The 21,377-nt window shown below is 41.5% G+C and overlaps 1 protein-coding gene across 1 annotated transcript in view; it reads left to right on the top strand.

Moving 5' to 3' along the window:
• Positions 1 to 21,377, top strand: part of LOC144300746 (scavenger receptor cysteine-rich domain-containing protein DMBT1-like) — a 77,760-nt gene that overhangs the window by 38,143 nt on the left and 18,240 nt on the right. Inside the window, exons 3-6 of the mRNA XM_077877010.1 lie at positions 8,735 to 8,803; positions 9,569 to 9,886; positions 10,349 to 10,357; positions 12,675 to 12,989. Coding sequence (XP_077733136.1) covers positions 8,735 to 8,803; positions 9,569 to 9,886; positions 10,349 to 10,357; positions 12,675 to 12,989 — 711 coding nt within the window. The remainder of the gene's footprint in view (positions 1 to 8,734; positions 8,804 to 9,568; positions 9,887 to 10,348; positions 10,358 to 12,674; positions 12,990 to 21,377) is intronic.

Here is a 21,377-nt window from a genome sequence, read left to right as displayed (position 1 = left end):
CCCCACCCGCCACCACCACCCTTACTGGATTTAAGGCAACTCCTGTCGTGATAGCCATCCTGCCACCACCACTAGACACTGCTGATATTCTATTTGAGATTGAACAATTTGAGAAAAAAGAGATAAGAGGACCCTGAGAGAGTCAGGATTTCATGCTGTTCAGCTTCACTTTATGTTTATTGCCTCTGACATTGCAATCAAAAAACATCATAACACAAGGCTTCTCATTTCCCATGTCTCACAAATGTAAAGAGAAAGAAGAAAAGAGGTTGGGGTATTTGTGCATGTGTGTCAGAGTAAGAGAGTGATGTTACTAAAAATGTCATCCTTCTACCTCTTTTTAAAGATTTTATTTATTTATTCATGAGAGACACACAGAAAGAGGCAGAGACATAGGCAGAGGGAGAAGCAGGCTCCCTGTGGGGAGCCCGATGTGGGACTCGATCCCAGGACTCTGGGATCATGCCCTGAGCCAAAGGCAGACGCTCAACCACTGAGCCATCCAGGTGTCCCACCTTCTACCTTTTGAATTTAAGAAATAAACTACAACATCTGGCCTTATGTTAGGAAAGTGTTCAACCTGGAAAAAACCTCATTTTCCTGTAGCAGCGAGTCACATAAAAAAGGGGCACCTCCTCCTAGTTGTGGGGAATAGTGGTCACAAATTTGGGCCATTTTGTTTTTTCATTGTGCTGATTCATCTCTAACTACTGACATTTCAATTATACCATCAAATAATCCATATTCTGACAATGTTGATGATAACCCTGAATAAGCCCTCATATTTGCACCATCCATGTAGCTACCAATTCCTTGAAATGGGGCTCAGCAGAACTGACACCGGCTGTGCGTGTCCAATCCACACTGGGTCTTTCAAAGACATGGTATGATAAAAAGAATATAGAATTGCTCTCACTAACATCTTTGTATTTATTACACGTGGAAATGGTAATATTTTGGATATATTGGGTTAAAGTAAGACATATTACTGATATTAATTTTGCCTGTTTCTTTTTACTTTTTAAAATGGGACTACCTTGGGTAGCCCGGGGGGCTCAGAGGTTTAGCGCCACCTTCAGCTCAGGGTGTGATCCTGGAGACACGGGATAGAGTCGATGTCGGGCTCCCTGCCTGGAGCCAGCTTCTCCCTCTGCCTGTGTCTCTGCCTCTCTCTCTCTCTCTCTCTCTCTGTCTCTCATGAATAAATAAATAAAATCTTTAAAAAATAAATAAAATAAAATGTGGTTACAGAACATTTTAAATTACATATGTGGCCTGCACTTTATTACTATTGGACAGCACTGCCTGATGCCACATCCATCCCCATGACCGCCTAACATGGATTTTCTTATCTAATCTTCCCAACAGCCGGAGAGGGAACTTCTATCACCCCCATTTCTAAATGGGGAAAATTCAACTAGGTTACATATTGTCCCCAAGGTCAATGGAATGATTAATACAGACAATCTGACTTCAGAAACTTAGAGCTTTATCTCTGAACTATCTTAACTCTCTAAACCACTTTAAAATCCTTAAACTACTAAAAGCCTGGCTGGGCTTGCTGCTATTCAGAAACCACGAGGATCTATTTGAGATGAAGGAAGCTAAGAGTAAAAAGATGTGCTAATCTCTGAGCCGGGTCTGCATTTATTTTCTTATTCTTGCACTTCTCTCACACCCACATCTCCATTGCCTATTGGTGTCTCACTAGGAACCAGTTTCAGCCCCCTGTACGCCTTGTCTGGTCCTTCCCATCCCAAGCTCGCAATGGCACTTCCCTCTTTTAGATTCCCAGCTCTGTAACTGTCCTCACTTTCAGCTCCTATTCCTTTCCTGACTGTTGTATGTGTCTTTTCGTTGCTCCAATGACATGGTCAACCTCTTGGAGCAGAATCCATATGTTTCTCATCCGTGACATTGTCCCTACCTCACCCTTGCACACACAAATACACAGTCCTGAGAGCAATGCCTGCTGTCTGATGGGCTTTCAGTGTTTGTTAAATGTAGAAATCAGTAAATGTTTGGATAAACGAAGCCCATCTGGCTGATCCCAGTTTGCATATCTGTGTCCACTTCCAAATATTAATGAGAGAGAGAGCAAACACATTAAATTCTTAGGTCTCATGTCTAAGTGATAAAGGATTCTTTTGAAACCTGAGTGGCATATTCCATTTGCTTGCTAGTACAACACTCAGAGTCAGGTGGGTTTGGGGTCACTCTTTCCCACCTCCCAACTATGTGTCCCTCACCAGTTTTTCTTTGCCTCTTTGTATTCAGCTTCCTTATTTGAAATGGGAGTGATAACTAAGCATTTCAAAGAGTTATAAGGAGTAAATCAGTGAGTTTGTGTAAAGTACTTGGTGGAAAGATGGTGCAGTCATGCCACCTGAGTGTAGGCTTCAGTACCTTGAGGTATGTCCTGTGGAAAAGCACCATTCAAGGAAGAGGGGTTCTGCTCCATGACTGCTAAGCTGGATAAACAGGGAACAACATTTTTGCTCTTTGCTTATAATCATGGCCATTTTGTCAAAATTCCTCCCCCAGCACCCGGCACTCCCCAACTTACTTTCTATCTCTACAAATTTACCTGTTCTGCATATTTCACATAAATGGAAACATGCAATATGTGGTCTTTTGTGTCTGGCATAATATCTTCAAGGCTGCTGTTCCCTTTAAAATTCTCTCTGTTAAAAAAAATAATAAAATAAAATAAAATAAAATAAAATAAAATAAAATAAAATAAAATTCTCTATGTTGAACGAGCTCATATAGAGCTAATTGAATTTTCCTGAAAATGTGAAGCAAATTTTAAAAAGTATTTCTCTTTCCATTTGATATCAAACATCAGGAGTCATTTTCCTTGTATTGTTTCCCAACTCTCAACTTCCACCATCCCAGAAGACATTAACCACTCAACCATATCATCAGGGAGGCCAACAAGCTATGAGTTACAACCACCAAAAATGGGTATGATATCTTGTATTTGCCACTTCCAACATTCGAGCCCATTAGGATGAACTGAAGCTTAGGGCCATGGAAAATTCACTACCAAAGGATCTAGGGACAAAGGATGCCATTGTCAGCTTCAACACCAGATTTTATGCTCCATGAGGACAAAGGTTTTGTCTCTCTTGCTCATCATTGTACCTCTAGCAGCTATCATAGGGGTTGGCACATGATAAGCACCCAACGAAGTTTATTGAATCAATAAAAGAATATGCAAGTGGTGCATGTGTGGACAGACTATTTAACCCCTCTTGGAGTAACTTTGGTCTTGGCTAAGAACCATTCTGCTAGTCAGTGCAGAGTGTAGAGTAGAGACAAATCCCTCTGCTCAAGGACACAGGCATAATTCTGGAAAATGCCAATAACCCCTACTTGTACTAATATCCCTCAGATAGAAGTATTAGTATTTCACAGGTGAGCAAACTATGCAGCCAAATGAAGCCAAATCTTTCTAAAAATATTTTTTCAGCCTCAGCAGATAATGAAAAGTTACCAACTATCATATCAGGTAGGACAACGATTTTATCACCAGGTCCTCACTATCCAGATGGGAGGTACAAACAGATGGGTCATGCCATTAGGTTATATGATGTCCTATGTGGGGTCATCCAAGATAATTGGCAACCTTATAAATACAATCCTTTTAAAACTTTTGCTCAATTCATCAGTGACTTACTTTACTACTGTGGAGCACCTTATACAGACCTGGAGTTGATGTAGGGCTAAAGAAAGTGAGGCATTTGAGGGCAGCAGGATCACATTTAGGAGCTTTCTATCAGCAGCCTGAACTTGACTTCCACCTCATTAGAAAGTCATTTTTCATGACTGTGTGGCTAGTCCAGATGTTTTGGAAAGGTGTGGCATACCCGGTGGCTCTTCACCAGTTGAATCCTTTTCTGGCATGTTGTCCTGTGTCTGTCTCAAGAAAAGAAGTTTCAGTTATTTTTTTAGTAGGCATTCAACAATTCTTTTAATTTAAAGTCAATTAATCAACATAATCTGTATTACTAGTTTCAGAGGTAGAGTTCCGTGATTCATCAGTTGCATATAACACCCAATGCTCATTACATCAAGTCTTCCTTAATGCCCATCACTCAGTTATCCCATTCCTCCACCCACCTCTCATCCAGCATGCCTCAGTTTGTTTCCTATAGTTCAGAGTTTTGGATCTAATCACTGTTTCCATGCTGTTCCAGGTCTACCTGTGGTTGACTCACTGTCTTCCAGCCGCAGAGCCAGTGTTCCTTGGCCCAGCCCATCAGGTCTGCAGCTTTCCCCACAGGATGCACTAGTGCCCTTGAAGACTGCAGGGGGTCACTACGATGGGATTGGGTGGTGAGAAGGAGAAGGAGCCTGGTGGCTGCAGTTAGAGGCCTCAGAGGTGCCCAGGAAAGACTAGTGAAAGGAAGAAAGATCACAGGCTCCAGGACAGGTCTGGGCCTCCCATCACTTTGGCACCTGATCATTCTCACTCTCCTCCTGTTCTAGCAAAGCATTATAAAGTTCGGAAAAAGTGCATAGGACAGTGATGTACTCACTAAGCAGTATTTTCCTAAAATGCTCTTATACTTGTGGAGTAATCACAAGATTCCCCTTAATTTGTAAGCAAGGCAGATAGGATGAGTTCAAGAGGGAAGTTTCAAAAGCTTCACTTAATTTTGGTTTCCACAGAAGACTGGCCCACACTGAGGCTGGTAAATGGCACCGGAAGATGCTCTGGACGGGTGGAAGTTTTCTACCAGGGCACCTGGGGGTCTGTGTGTGGTGGCAGCTGGGATCTGAAGGAGGTGCACGTTGTGTGCAGGCAGCTTGGGTGTGGCCAGGCAGTGTCTGCCCCCTTGGGGACTCACTTTGGCCCAGGCTCTGGAAACATTCTCTTGGACAATGTGCACTGCAGTGGTGAGGAGAGCCACTTGGCCCTGTGTGATCACGATGCCTGGTTCACTCACAACTGTGGTCACAAGGAGGATGCTGGAGCCATCTGCTCAGGTAAGGGGTCTTTGTGCGTTCTGAATGACTCTGAATAGAATGCGTTATTACTGCAACTGAGCAATGAGCCAGCGGCCCCATCCAGTGAGGGTGATGGTTTCCTCTTTTTACACTAACAGGTTCTCTGACGACAAGCCCCTCCCCTCCAGGTAAGACTGATTTGAGCCATTTCTAAACCCATTCTTAGTTCTAGTTCTGGGTGGCTAATATTTAAATGTATGATAGAAGTGGAATGAAATGACCCTGCTAAATCAAGCTGAGAGCAGTTTATAGAAGTTGGTTTGATTGGTCCAGATCGCTTGAAGCCTAAAAGGTTTTCCCAGTCTATAGTCAATCCACCATAACACAGAGAACTCAGAACATGGGCATGTGGTTCTTTTTTTTTTTTTAATTTATTTATGATAGTCACACAGAAAGAGAGAGAGAGAGAGAGAGAGGCAGAGACATAGGCAGAGGGAGAAGCAGGCTCCATGCCGGGAGCCCGACGTGGGATTCAATCCCAGGTCTCCAGGATCACGCCCTGGTCCAAAGGCAGGCGCCAAACCGCTGTGCCACCCAGGGATCCCGGCATGTGGTTCTGACCTTGCTCTCATGCACTTAGGCTCTCCTTGATGAAACCTGCTAATCTTGGCTGGAATGATCCTTCTTCTGCACAGCTGCCTGAGGGTAAACCCAGGCACCATTTAGGGTGCAGCTTGGTGGAGAGCTCAACAGTGAGGAGCAATATCAGCAAAGAAGGAGTTCAGCAATCAGTTAACTACCCAATAACTCAGGTGCAGGAATCTTCCTAAATCAGAGTGAAATTACCAGGCAGCTACAGGCAAGACAGGACTCTTATGGGGCCATTGAAGGACTGTGATTAATGGTCATTGACCTAGGATAGTTTTCTCTTTTTTTTTTTTAAGATTTTTAAAATTTATTTACTCATGAGAGACACAGAGATAGAGGAAGAGACACAGGCAGAGGGAGAAGCAGGCTCCCTGCGGGGAGCCTGATGCAAGACTCAATCCCAGGACCGGGGGTCAGGACCTGAGCCAAAGGCAGATGCTCAACCACACTAAGCCACCCAGGTTCCTCCTAGGATAGTTTTCTATGACTATGCCCATCAGTCACCACAAACGATTTATTTAAGAGAAAATTGCCATTTACTTTCCAGAGTAATTAAATCAGAAAATCATCCCTCTGGAGTCTGTGGGACCTGATCCTTTCTAACACATGAAGAAATGACATCAGTTAAAAATTTATGCTTATGTGTTTTAGAGTACCTCTGACAGTAGGAAAAACCCTGGGGTCATTGCAATCATTTCTTTTTCATCCTAATGCAGTTCATGTTTTACTTTATTGTGTATCAGAATTACCCAAAGGGCTTACTAAAACACAGATTGCTTGACCACACCCCCAGAGCTTCTGCTTCAATGGGTCTAGGGTGGAGTATGAGAATTTGCATTTCCAACAAGTCCAGAATGCTTATGCTGGTCTGGGGACCACACTTTGAAAACCACTGCCTTAAAAGAAATAAGGACTCTTTCTTAACCTAATAAACAGAAGCAGAATTACTATCATCTTCATCATCATCATTCTCAACATCGTCATCATCATCATCATCGGCACCATTGTCATTGTCCTCGTTGTCATCATCACCATCATCACCATTGTCATCATCATCACCACCATTGTCATCATCACCATCATCACCATTGTTGTCATCTCCACCATTGTCATCATCATCGTCATCACCATCATCGCCATTGTCACCATCATCACCTTTGTCACTGCCATCATTGCTGTCATCATCACCATTATCATCACCATCATCACCATTGTTATCATCATCATCACCAATGTCACCATCATCACCTTTGTCATTGCCATCATCATTGTCATCATCACCATTATCATTGTCATCATCACCAGCATCACCATCATCACCTTCCTCAATGCCATCATTATCCACATCCTTGTTACCAGCACCAGCACCATCACTATTACCAGAAAAAACTATTCTATCTAGTAAGTCAAACTTCATATTTATGAATCACTTCTCTAGTTATTTTTAGTTTGTGTACTTTTTAATGGTTATGTTATGGTAATTTTTCAATTTGTTCATTTCTTTGTTTATAATGCTCTTTCCTGTTCATTATCAGATTTGATTCCCAGTTTTACAGATCAGGAAACAGATGTTCCTTTGTAATATGTGGTGAAGTAAGAATTAGATCCCAGGTTAGAACAATCCTGTCTGTGGGCTGGAAATTCACTAAAGCCCTTTAGAACTGGCTTTTATATTTCACCAAGAAATACTAGAAATTGGTTTGGCATGTTAGAAAACTTTCCCTTTTCTCAGCTTTAGTTGTGTGCCTATGGGGGCTATTCATCACTAATCCATGTTTTCTTTTCATTGTAGCTGCTGAAATGACAATGGCATCCATTACCTCTGAGGAAGAGCAAACACCAATAGGTACCTGAAAATGCAGCTTTTTTTTAGTTTATACTGAAGCCTTATATCTTATAATTTATTCAAGTTTACAAGTTATTTTGTATTTCTAGAAATAAGAATAATAATGGAAAATTAATAGCAAACATTGCCAAGAGTCTCCAGTCTCTACCAGAATCCTTGACATAAAGATGTTTCTGAGAATATGTTCCCAGAACTACTAGATCAACAACAAGATGAATTGTACACACACACACACACACACACACACACACACACTCTATGGCATGATGAATTTAGGAAACACTATGTTAAACAAACTAAACAGATTTCTTTACTACAGAATGTCTAGGAACCTTTAATATACAATTAATCCTATAAAATCCCCACTAGAAATCATAGCAGGCCATGCTCATGAAATATATTTGATCCAAATCCCTTTTCTTTATGTATCATCTCTTAGGAAGTTTTCTGCATAATATCAGTAAGGAAAATGTAAAATCCAGGTATTGGGGATTAATACATATGCTACCACAATATTCTAATCAAATTAAAATGTGGGGCACATGGCTGGCTCAGTCAGTGGAGCATGCAACTCTTGATCTTGGGGTTGTGAGTTCGAGCCCCACTTCAGGTGTAGAGATTACTTAAAAAGAAAATCCTATTTAAAAATTAAAACACCTGTTCCCTCATGTTCCTGAATGTCTGAATTCAAGGTTGCTATCCTCCAATACCTGTGCTTCCTAAGAGGAGCTCTCCCCACTCCCCCTCCATGCATTTCTCAAGGTAGCATCCCCTGGTCTCCACAAGAAAACATATCCTGTACATTTGTGACTTTTCTGTTGACATCCCTCATAACCCACCTCATATTACAGTTACTTGTATGCTTATTCTAGCTTCTGAGTGAATTATAAGCCCTTTAAATGCAGGCACTCAATCTCAGCTTCTTTGTATTAAATAAGTATTTGTTATTAATGGTGGCACACAGCATTATTAATTTGCAGAGGCTGAATTTATGGCCTTGAGGTCTCCTAAAGTATGATGTTCTTAAGTTTATCTTCTGTTTCTTAAGGATTTATTTCCACTGAGCCAAGGATTCAAGGATAAGTTTACCATGAATATCTAACACATGTCTAAAAAGCTAAATGATTTTATTTGATGGTAATGATGGTGACTTGCTTAGATGAATCAAAAGAAAGAAAACAAAAGTTCCAGAAGGGTCTTATAATGGGTCCTTCCAACAGTGTGCTTGCTTTCTTCTTCCTTCTTGACTGATTGATGGTGACCTAGCTTTGTGGTTCCTCCTAGCTGACAATTTCTCAGAGCTCTCACTGATCACAGTCCCCAAGGACTTGACGCCACCTCCTCCACCTACAGGTATGAGAAGCTGTTCCTGAGAAATTAATGGATGATGGAAAACATGGAGAGAGGCATTTCTCCAAGCTGGGGAGAAACCACAGGCAGAGTTAAAGGGAAAGTTGGCCCACTTACAAGTTATAGCATTTAGAGCAATTTTCTTGATCATTTTTCACCTTTTCTTTTTCTTAACTTCTTCATCTGTAAGATAGAAACCCATGCCCTACACATGGGTTTGTAAAAGATTAAGAAAGGAATGTTTAAATTAGTGGTTGCCTAAGGCTCTGGCACTTAACATACAAACAACAAATGTTAGTTTCTGTCTCAATTTCCTTTACAGAGTATAACCATAAAAAAGATTATGGGGCCAAAGGCACCAAGTTGCTGCAAGACTAATGCAGTCTGGCCAAAAAGGGGTCTATTTAGCCATGACCTGCATATGGATAGTATAGTTTCCTATTTCATTGATGTATTGACATCTCAGATTTCTACCCTATTCATTGCAGAGGAATAACATATAGATAAAATGATTAGGAGGATTTAAGAATTCTGGAAAATTCTTAAAGAGAGTTTCATATATTGAGAGAGGGGTTCAGTAAAGACTCATGGAAAGGATTTGAAATTTAAGGTTGTTCTACCTATTATTGTGTGGGTACATGGGGACTGTGCGGTCTTGCATATGTATTAATTAGGATATGACCCATCAAGGAATGCAAAGGATGAAGCAAACCTTCCAGAGTTGGGAAGGCAAGTCCTCCAGTGTTCTTCCTCCATGTGCCTCCCCAGGAGCCTGGATGGCCCTGAGGTTGGTGAACGGCACAGGAAGGTGCTCAGGCCGAGTGGAGGTTCTCATCCAGGGCACATGGGGGACCGTGTGTGATGACCTCTGGGACTTGGCTGAGGCCACGGTTGTGTGCCACCAGCTGCAGTGTGGCCAGGCCAGGGAGGCCCCCACCGGTGCCCACTTCGGGGCAGGCTCTGGGAAGATCGTTCTGGATGACGTGCAGTGTATAGGCAGTGAGAGCCACCTGGGGCAGTGTGTGCACAGGGGTGAGGCTGGGCACAACTGCGGGCACCTGGAGGATGCCGGCGTCATCTGTGCAGGTGAGAGGCTATCATTCCCATGTATTGAACAAGCCCCATATGGTAAGCCTTATTATTAGAAGCCATGCTGATGCCATTCAATCTTCAGGTACTGATGGTCCACCAGCCCCCAGTGCCAGCCCAGGGTCTGAAGCCCCTTCCTCAGTGTACACACTCATAGGTGAGTCATCTTTGCTTGCTGCATTTGGTTTGGTTCTACTCACCCTCTAGAAGACACTTCCTACATCTACACTCTGGTTGTGGTACTGAGAGATGGCAAAGCCACCTGACTCCTCTTTAATGTGCAAACACTGTGCACCTAAGAATAAGGAGGGGCAGGACTTTTACAAAACAAGATGCTTATCCTACACCTGAGATTCTCAAAATGTTCCTTTTCTGTTTGTCAGAAACAGGTATTACTGAGAAATCCAAATTCCACTGCTTTGGGAGTTCAATCCATTGCTATCTAATCAATTTAAAAAGGACCCAAAAGTGTCGCTGGGTGGCTGGGTGGGTTAGGCGTCCAACTGTTGATTTCAGCTCAGGTTATGATCTCAGGGTCATGGGATTGAGCCCCATGTCGGGCTCAGCACTGAGCATGGAGCCTGGTTGGGATTTTCTCTCTCCCTCTCCCACTGCCCCTCTCCTGCCAATCTTGGGCATGTTCTCTCTCTCTCTCTCTCTCTCTCTTTCTCTTTCTCAAAAACAAAACAAAACAAAAAACAACAAAACTAAAAAAGGACCCAAAGAGGTTAAAAGTACTACAAAAATCAAATTATTCCCAGCACATCTGACTACCTATCAGATGCTGGCAATGAGGTGAACTCACTTAAATAGGTGTCTGTAGAACCTACAAGGATGGGGAAGGCTGAAGAGCTCCCAATGCTGAGGCATCTGCTGTGGGCACTGTTCCTCCAGCATCTGACCTATGCTGGGTCTCCATCTACTCTGGCAGCAGCCATGGCACCTGCGGTTTTATTATTGAAAGTTAAGGTTAGCTCCACTAACTCCACTTTGCCAATGAACCCTGGAACCACAAATCCTCTCTCCACATTAAGTATCCCATTTGCTGGATTATGGCTCCCTGACATTTTAAACTCTGATTTGGCCCAATTGACCCCATAATGTTATGGCGGTAAGGTCATTTGGACTGATGTTTGATGAAGCAAAATGAGAAACAAGAGTGGCTCAAAATCACACATGACATAGGTTACATGGAATGTAGATGAGTTGGCCAAACACCTAGGGCAAGCCTAAAAAGTCCAGTCATTGATACAAATCCCTTGTCCTCATGATTGCACAGGGCTGGTGGCTTCCTAAAAGAGAAAGAAGGGAGATGGCAATGGAGAGAGCCAGAAATGGACTCATGGGCATTATGAGAGCTACAGTGTATAGGCCATGGGCAATATTCCAAACTCTCATCTTATAAACTGAAGAACTAAGGGTCAAGATCATGCAGAATGAGGGCTTCCCTGCCCAATACTTTGTGGGGGAAGCCACTGGAAGATTCTATGCCAGATTTTCAGAACGTTCTCATTGTAAGCATTTTCTTCTCCTCCGTGGGGTTAATGGCTCTTGGTCACAAGTGATGTTCTTGTTTGTACCCATTTACAGGTGATGCACTGTCAGCTACCATAGCCAGGACAGGCCCTTCTACCCTTCACTCTACACTCACACCAGCAGGTAACGCCTCTCTGTGACTTGCCTTGTGTTGTGTTCCATGTTTTCTGAGCGTCTAGCCTGTGCCATGCACAGAAATATGTGCCTTCACAATATTGTCCCTCCACAATAACCATAAAGGAAGATGTGATCTCCCACATTTCATAAATGCATACACAGAGGCTCAGAAAAGGCACATGAACAGAAGACACTGTGTGACACTAGAGTTAAACAACCATACCTGGTGAAGGTTGGATCACCCAGACACGCCCAACCACAAGGATCGTGTTGGTTTTGCCTTGTTTTTCTTGATGATATGGATCAAAGTTACCCCTGGGGTTACTAGAGGAGGAAGGTGTGAACAAGGCCTAACTGCTCATCTCAAGATGATCTGAGTAAATCATATGGAAACGTGATATGTTAAGTATATGATTAGGCTGAGTATGACAGAGAATTTCCAGTAATAGAAGATATGAAAGATAACATGTTAACTGGTCATTTGGGGGCAGCCCCGGTGCCACCTTCAGCCCAGGGTGTGGTCCTGGAGACCCAGGATCGAGTCCCACGTCGGGCTCCCTGCATGAAGCCTGCGTCTCCCTCTGCCTGTGTCTCTGCCTCTCTCTCCCCCTCTCTCTCTCTCTCTTTCGAATAAATAAATAAAATCTCAAAAAAAAAAAAAACTAGTCATTTGGATTGTCCATTTTCCCTGCATGCTCCAGTTGAGCAACACTGATCTCCCAGTTGTATCTAGGCCTTCTCCGTAGCTTATAAACTAATGCCTCCTTGCCTTCAAGGCAGAACTAACATTTCCATAAGCTGTATCTCTGATATGAACAACATCCCCAGGGAATCAAAAAACAATTCCTTTGAAAATCACCTGGGAATATTTACTTCCAGGTCTATTGGGCTTCATTCACTGCAGAAGACAAGTTCTCTCAATAGGAACAAATAGAAAAGCCAAGTCAAGTGAGGAAGCTATGAAGGCTGTTTCTTTACTATATAGGTGATGAAGTTTATGTGACCAAGAAGCAGCATTTTAGAAAACTTGAGCTATTATCACCTAGCGCCATACCTCAAATATAGGAAATCTCCCTGACTTTAGAGAGCTAGCTCTCCAATATCTCTCTTCCTCCACGTGCCTCTCCAGGAGCCTGGATGGCTGTGAGGCTGGTGAATGGCACAGAAAGGTGCTCAGGCCGAGTGGAGGTTCTCATCCAGGGCACATGGGGGACCGTGTGTGATGACCTCTGGGACTTGGCCGAGGCCACGGTTGTGTGCCACCAGCTGCAGTGTGGCCAGGCCAGGGAGGCCCCCACAGGTGCCCACTTCGGGGCAGGCTCTGGGAAGATCGTTCTGGATGACGTGCAGTGTGTGGGTAGTGAGAGCCACCTGGGGCAGTGTGTGCACAGCGATGAGGCCGGGCACAACTGCGGACACTTGGAGGATGCTGGTGTTGTCTGTACAGGTAGATGGCTATTTTTAACACAACATCAGTTCTTTGTCTGCCTTCAGACATTTATCAAAAATTATTTTAAGATCTTTTATGTTATAAATAACACCAGAGACCTTAGCATGTGTATTTCTTCTGGCAATCAGGTGCTGATAATTCACCAGGTCCCACTCCAAATACAGAGACTGACACTGCCACCCCGTCATCTACACTGTCAGGTCAGTCCATTCTTTGCTCAGTTTGATTTATTTATTTATTTATTTATTTATTTATTTATTTATTTATTTATTTTTGGAGTTCAATTTGCCAACATATAGCATAACACCCATTGCTCATCCTGTCAAGTGCCCCCCTCAGTGCCCATCACCCAGTCACCCCCACCCCCTGCCCACCTCCCTTTCCACCACCCCTTGTTCGTTTCCCAGAGCTAGGAGTCTCTTATGTTCTATCTCCCTTTCTGATATTTCCCACTCATTTTCTCTCCTTTCTGCTTTATTCCCTTTCACTATTTTTTATATTCCCCAAATGAATGAGACCATATAATGTTTGTCCTTCTCCGATTGACTTATTTCACTCAGCATAATACCCTCCAGTTCCATCCATGTCGAAGCAAATGGTGGGTATTTGTCGTTTCTAATGGCTGAGGAATATTCCATTGGATACATAGACCACAGCTTCTTTATCCATCATCTGTCGATGGGCACCGAGGCTCCTTCCACAGTTTGGCTATTGTGGACATTGCTGCTATAAACATTGGGGTGCAGGTGTCCTGGCGTTTCACTGCATCTGTATCTTTGGGGTAAATCCCCAGGAGTGCAATTGCTGGATCGTAGGGCAGGTCTATTTTTAACTCTTTGAGGAACCTCCACACAGTTTTCCAGAGTGGCTGCACCAGTTCACATTCCCACCAACAGTGCAAGAGTGTTCCCCTTTCTCCACATCCTCTCCAACATTTGTGGTTTCCCATCTTGTTAAATTTTCCCCATTCTCACTGGTGTGAGGTGGTATCTCATTGTGGTTTTGATTTGTATTTCTCTAATGGCCAGTAATGCAGAGCATTTTCTCATGTGCTTGTTGGCCATGTCTATGTCTTCCTCTGTGAGATTTCTGTTCATGTCTTTTGCCCATTTCATGATTGGATTGTTTGTTTCTTCGCTGTTGAGTTTAATAAGTTCTTTATAGATCTTGGATACTAGTCCTTTATCTGATACATCATTTGCTCAGTTCTTTTGCTTTGAAGATTTTATTTCCTAGAATGTCTCTTTTTTAAGCCTAGTTAGCAGAGTCTTCACATTGAACAACTTCAGGGGGCATTACCCTCCTAGACTACACTGTGATTTACATCTCCATGTCATCACATGTTACATGTGAATGGTGATTCCTGGGGTTGTGAAGCTTTGTCATCCTGTGTGGTTGAGTCACTTCAGGGTGGAATAATTATCAGTCATTCACATGATATCACATCATACAGAGGGGCACAGAGCAGAAGGGGAATCAACTTTTTTACTGCATCACCTAGACCTCTTAAATAATTCCTGAACTTGCTTAAACAAAGTCTGGGTATTGAGAATATTTATTTGTCTCCAAAGGGTTCAGAGGCTCAATTATAATAAAATCTTTTAATATTGAATTAATTTCTCCCAAGCAATATTTATGGTGATCAAGACATATTTTAAAAACTGCTTATAGGTTCACATATCGGTAGGTATTTGTATGTTCATTATGTAGCATCCTTTTAATTTTAAGAATCTGAAAAGTACAGGAACCAAAAACTGGTTAGAAGAGGACACAATATATAAAAATGAGGCATTCCTCCCTCTGTAGGAATTTGATAGGATAGCAGTGAAGCCTATTTCCTTAAGTACAGGATACATAGGAGTCATAATAAAATGGTTGATAGTGAAATTCTCACTGGCAGTAGCCACACACTCACAGAGTCCCCTTTTTTACTCTGATTGGAACTGAGTCTTAGAGGCTTCACTACTAGGAGTAAAACTTCTTGTGTGCTTTTGACATTCTAAGACCAATTCTACTTTACTCCATGGACAATGGCCCATATGTCCAACTAAAAAAAATAAGTCAGTTATGTGATTGTTTTCCTTTTTCTATTCTAGCACATTTTAAATAGCATGTTTGATGATTTAACAACTTCTAGATAGTCTAGATACAAATTATTTAAACAGATGACAATAATGAAGTGGCTAGTCAATTGTTTACATATATAAAATAATACTATGAAGAGTATTAAGCTCTCTGACAAATGTTAAGAATAGCATCATGAACCCCTGGGTATCCCCTACTGAGCTTTATCAAATCCTAATATTTTTCTTTCATTGTTTGAGATCTTTTCTAAAAGAAAATAATACAACAGCACATTAAAAGGATCATACATCACGATCAAGTGATATTTTCACTGAGATGCAAAGACAATCCGACATATACAAATCAATAAATGTGTTATGCCACATTAACACAATTAAAGATTTAAAAAAAATAGGTGAAACTGATGAAGGGGATTAAGAATACACTTACTGTGATAAACAATGAGTAATGTACAGAATTGTTGAATCACTATATTATACACTTGAAACTAATATATTACTGCATGTTAATTGTACTGAAATTAACCATTTTAAAAAATAATTACTTTAAAAAAAAAAAGAAATCCCATGATGCAGAAAAAGCATTTAGCACCCTTCCATGTTAAAAATGCTTAATAAAGTATGTATAGAAGAATGTACCTCAACATAATAAAGGCCATACATGACAAGACCATGGCTAACATCATGCATAATGGTGAAAATTTGAAAGCTTTCCCTTAAAGATCAAAAGAAGACAAGGATGCTCACTATTGCCACTTCTATTTAATATAGCACTGGAAGTCCTAACCAGAGCAATTAGGCAAGAAAAGGAAATAAAAGAAATTCAAATTGGAAAGGAAAAAGCAAGATTCTATTTCCAAATGGCATGATCCTATACGTAGAAAATTCTTTCCACAGAAAAAAAAATATATAACTAAAAAAAAATCAGTTAAGTCACAAAATACAGAATCAACAAAAACAAAAAATTAATTGTGCTTCTCTACACTAATAATGAGCCATTCAAAAAGAAAATTAAGAAGACAATCCCATTTTCAATAGCATCAACAAGAACAAAATACTTAGGAATAAGTATAACCAAAGTGGTGAACGATCTGTACACTGAAAACTGCAAAACATTGGCAAATGAGATTAAAAGAAATACTAATAAATATAAAGACATCCCATGTTCATGGATTGGAAGACTTAATATTGTTAAAATATACACCTTAATATATATACAAAGAGATCTACAGACTCAAAGCAATTTCCAATAAAATCCCAACAGCAATGTTTACAGACATAGAAAAAAAAAACCCTAAAATTCATATGAAACTACAAAGACCAGAATAGCTAAAGAGATCTAGAGAAAGAACAAAGATGGAGGCATCACACTTCCTGATTTCAAAATGTATTATAAACCTACACTATGGTACTGGCATAAAGATAGGCATATCAATCAAAGGAAGAGAATAGAGAACCCAGAAATAAACCCATACATACTTAGTCAACTAATCTTTGATAAGGGTACCAAGAACACACAATAGAAAAAGGACTGTCTCTTCAACAAATGATATTGGGAAAACTGAATATCCATATGCAAAAAAATGAAACTGGACCCCTACCTTATACCATACACAAAAATTAAACTCAAAATAGATTAAAGACTTAAATATACCTGGTGTTATATATACCCGGTGTTATACCTGAAATTATAAAATTCCTAGAAGAAAACATAGGGGAAAGTCTTTTTCACACTAGTCTTGGCAATAACTTCTTCAATATGACACCCAAACCACAGGCAACGAAAACAAAAATAGGGAAGTGGGACTGTATCATCCTGAAAAGTTTCTACATACCAGAAGTAACAATCAACAGAATTAAAAGGCAATCTATGAAATGGAAGAAAATATTTGCAAACCATCTATCTGCTAAGTGGTTAATTTCCAAAATCCATATGGAACTCCTAGAACTTACTAGGGAAAAAATCAAATAGTCAGATTTTAAAAATGGGCAAAAGACTCAAACAGACATTTCTCCAAAGAAGACATAAAAATAAAAAAAAATAAAAAAAAAAGAAGACATAAAAATATTCAACAGATATATGAAAAGTACTCAACAGCACTAAGTATTAGGGAATTGCAAGTCAAAACTACAATAAGATATCACCTCACATCTGTTAGGATGGCTACTGGTTTTTTTTTTTTTTTTTTTTTAGATTTATTTATTTGAGAGAGAGAGAGAGAGAGCTCTTGTGCACAAGGGAGATGTGCAGAGGGAAAGGAAGGAGAGAATCTCAAGCAGACTCCGTGCTGAGCAGAAAGCCTGATGTCAGGCTCGATCTCATGACCCTGAGGTCATGACCAGAGCTGAAATCAAGAGTCAGACACTTCACTGAACGCTTAACTGACTAATTCACCTAGTCATCCCAGGGTGGCTACCATTTTTAAAAAGAGAGATGACAAGTATTGGTGAGGTTGTGGAGAAATTGGGACCTTTGTATGCTGTTAGTAGAAATGTAAAATGGTTCAGCTGCTCTAGAAAGCATCTCAAAGATTTCTTTAAAAATTAAAAAATAGAACTACCATATGGTCTACCAATCCCACTTCTGCTTAACATATCCAAAGAATTGAAATCAGGATCTCAAAGAGATAACTGCACTGCCTTGTTCACTTGTTCACTGTAGCACCATTCACAATAGCCAAGATACAGAAAAAAAAAATCCACGTGTCTATCAACAGATGATCCAATAAAGAACATGTGGTGTATACATACAATGAAATATTATTCAGCCTTAAAAAAAAGAAGGAAATTCTGCCATTTGTAACAACATAGATGAACCTGGAGGACATAATACTAAGTGAAAAAAGCTAGTCACAGAAGGATAAATACTGCATGATTTCACTTATTGAGGTATCTAAACAGTCAAACTCACAGAAGCAGATAATAGAATGGGGAATGTCAGGGGTGGAGGGGGAAACAGGGAGTTTAATGGGTATGAAGTTTCAGTTATGCTAGGTGAATAAATGCTAGAGACCTGTCCTACAACATAAAGCTGATAGTTAACAATACAGTATTGTGCACTTCAAACTTTGTCAAGAGGATACACATTGTGTTAAGTGTTCACACACACACACACACACAAAAGAGGGGAAAAACACAGAGAAATTCTAGACAGTGCTGGATGTGTCTGTTACCAAGACTCTGGCAATAGTGTCATGAGTGTTTGGATCCCAACAAGCCATACACATTGAATATGTGCAGCTCTCTGGATATCAAGGATACCTTGAAAAAGCTGTTTTAAAAAGGGAAGCAAAACAGTACTCTATTACTGTTTTTATGAGTTAATAAGACGAAACCAGGGCTGCCTTAATACCCTATGGAAGCCTCACATGGCTTAGGCTATGAGAGCCCAGGTAAAGCCCCCCACAAATCTAAATGGACACTGTTCAGCCATTTAATTAACTGCGTGTCCCTGTAGCAGTACACAGCTGGATTGCTCCTCAACAGAAAAGGGGAAAAAAATCCACAATTTGTTCTGTGGACACTTAGTGACATGGAGTGTACTAAGGGCAACACTGTCCAGGTTTGAGCATTTTCATCCCACAGTGAAGTCTGATATCCAGTGTTCGATGATTGTGGCAGGGAAGGAAGTGGGAATGAAGACCAAAACCCCTAATAGGACAGACTTGTGCCTAACATCCTCTTTGGGCTTGTTGGAAGTTCACTCTCCCGGTGTGAGGTGGGGCAAGTGGACAAGACCTCTCTTTGCTTTACACACACAGGTGAAGTGCTGACAGCAGCCGAGCCCACCGCAGAGCCTGCTACACTTCCTGTGACAACTACTCCAGCAGGTCGGTTGTCATTTGCTCTACAGGGACTAGAGGAAGGGCACCGTGTACCAAACACTGGGCTGGCCCCTTCCCAGACCCGATGCCATGCCAAGGGCTGACCACAGCCTTGGGAGGACTCCTTGCCTGCATAGGAGCAGAGCCAGGAACTGACATTAGTGTTTGACTGTGACCTTCAAGTTGGGTTGGTGTTTGAACCTTGGTCTTTCTGAAGTTGAGATAAGGGGATGTCCCAATTACTGGAGATGCTTCTGTTTGTCCCCACTGACAGGTGATGGATTATTTGCAGCCATAGTCACATCAGAGCCTGCAGCCCTGCTTTCCACACCTACGCCACCGACAGGTAAGTCCTTGGGAAAATGGGGGAAAGAGAAATGTTTGTGGAACAACCAAAATGTGATAAAACAGAGGATCAGATGTGTTCATAGAACTGACAGTTCATTGAACGCTCACAACAATCTACCAGGGTTATTCTCCTCACAACTCTCATTGTTTCGTGAAATGAGACACAGAAAGGATCATTTCCTAGAGTTGTCCATCTACACCATGATGATGTTAAGATCTGGGCACGTATCAGCCTAACTCCAAACCTATGTGACTACTAGCATTTTGGGTCAAGGAACAGTATGTCCAAAACTGTCTCTGCACTACTGGGAAGACAACATTCTCACAAGTCTAATTGCTGTGGTGGAGGCACATTAAGACCATAGCCAGGAAACTGGGGACTCAACCGTAGGTCATGACTTACTCTGTAGTTTTTAGTACAAAATTCCTAATGGGAAATCTTTCCAATTTATATTTTCCAGTGTGACAGTTAGGCAAAATGTATCCCTTTAGTATACCTAGCACTCTGTATCAGGAATGAGCCCCGATCTGTTCCTTCCTTCCTCACCCTGGTGGACTTGCCTGCACATCTGTGTTACAAAGAGGAAAACCCCATTGTGCCATTTTGGCATCTGAAGATTGGTGTAGCCATTCTGATGTCTTCTAAAAGGGCATCATGCAGCAGTTACACATGACCTCCTCTGTTTCAGACCCCGGCTTGAGCTGCTTCTTGACATCCCTGGGGTCCTTAGACACTTTTGCCTTCAGGGACCCCTTTCTCCATAAATATATATACATTTAGTTATATTTTATGACTGCATTGGTATTAAGACAAGTGGAAAGCAGACTATATTGTAGTCCTCTTTTTTTCCTAATTTTAAGAGAAATTAAGATATTTTGGGGGCCTTTAAAAGTCACCTGGGCCCAGGCAGTGTGCCCACCATATCTGATGGTTGAGTCTGTTTACTCCTCTAGGTTGTTCTGAATAACTAGCATGTCTCAGTCCACACCATAACCCCCCAAGGCCATTTGGGGGAGAGGGAGGATGTGACACTTTTGCCCACCATAAGGCTGTTTCAAATCAGAGGTGGGGGTAGATTTTGACTTACTTTACAGCTTGGGGGGGGGGGCATGCAGAATTGATTAACTGTGGTGAGAGCTGTTCCAAGGCCACATTCTCAGAGTTGGGATCTCAGGAAGCCAGGCTGCCTGTTAGCAGCGATGGCTCACAGCAAGTCGGTCCATTTTTGGACCAAAATAGCTCACTAGAGCCTTGCTGAAAAGAGAGGTTCATCTTTTGGGGAACAGTGCACACAGTTCCTGGTGGGACTCAGTTAAGAATAGTAGGTAGAGGAGTCTGAGTGGCCCAGTTGGTTAAGTCTCCGACTCTTGGTTTCTGCTCAGGTCACGATCTCATGGTGCTTGGATGGAGCCCTGCATCAGGCTCTGTGCTCAGCGTAGAGTCTGCCAGAGATTCTTGTTGCCTCCCCCTCTGCTCCTCCCCTCGCTTACTTGCTCTCTCTCTAAATAAATAAAATCTTAAAATATACATATAGTAGGTAATAGCCACACTTTGGTGTTTCCATGCTTTTCCAGCATGATGGCAGGAGTGGGGGGTGGGGGAGGGTGTCCACCGAGCAAATATTGACAGCCCAGGAGAACTAGGACTTGTAGGGGAGCTTGACTTACAACCTCTTTGCAGGCTTCCTTACCTTACCTTCTGAGCATAGTCTCCTTGTGATTATGCTAACAGTGCACATTTTCACTGCAATTTCACTCACATGTATATGCTAACTGATCACAAAAGAACCTGTATATTAGAGAAATATTACTACTTATATTATTTGTATTATTTTGTATTGTACTGTATTGTGCTGTATTATGTCTCTACTCCTGTTTTGTAAGCTAGAGAACCTCGTACAGTGAAAAACAGACCATGAAACTCTTTAAGAAATCCAACAAGGCAGTGAATTCTGCTTTTTATCTCTTCCGTATAGGGAACTGGGACGTGTTGAAGATCACTGAGGGCTTAACAGAGAAACCCATCGATTTTTGTAGAACATTCTAGAATGCAGAATGTCAATATCTTAGCCAGGGCAACAAATAAAACGACTGTCAGAATTGCAGACCCTTTCCCAGACAGAAATAAC

The sequence above is a fragment of the Canis aureus genome, chromosome 29 (assembly GCF_053574225.1).
Source record: "Canis aureus isolate CA01 chromosome 29, VMU_Caureus_v.1.0, whole genome shotgun sequence".
In the NCBI taxonomy this organism is placed as follows: domain Eukaryota; kingdom Metazoa; phylum Chordata; class Mammalia; order Carnivora; family Canidae; genus Canis; species Canis aureus.
Note: the sequence above shows the minus strand (reverse complement) of the source record. Positions and strands in the feature narration are given on the sequence as shown.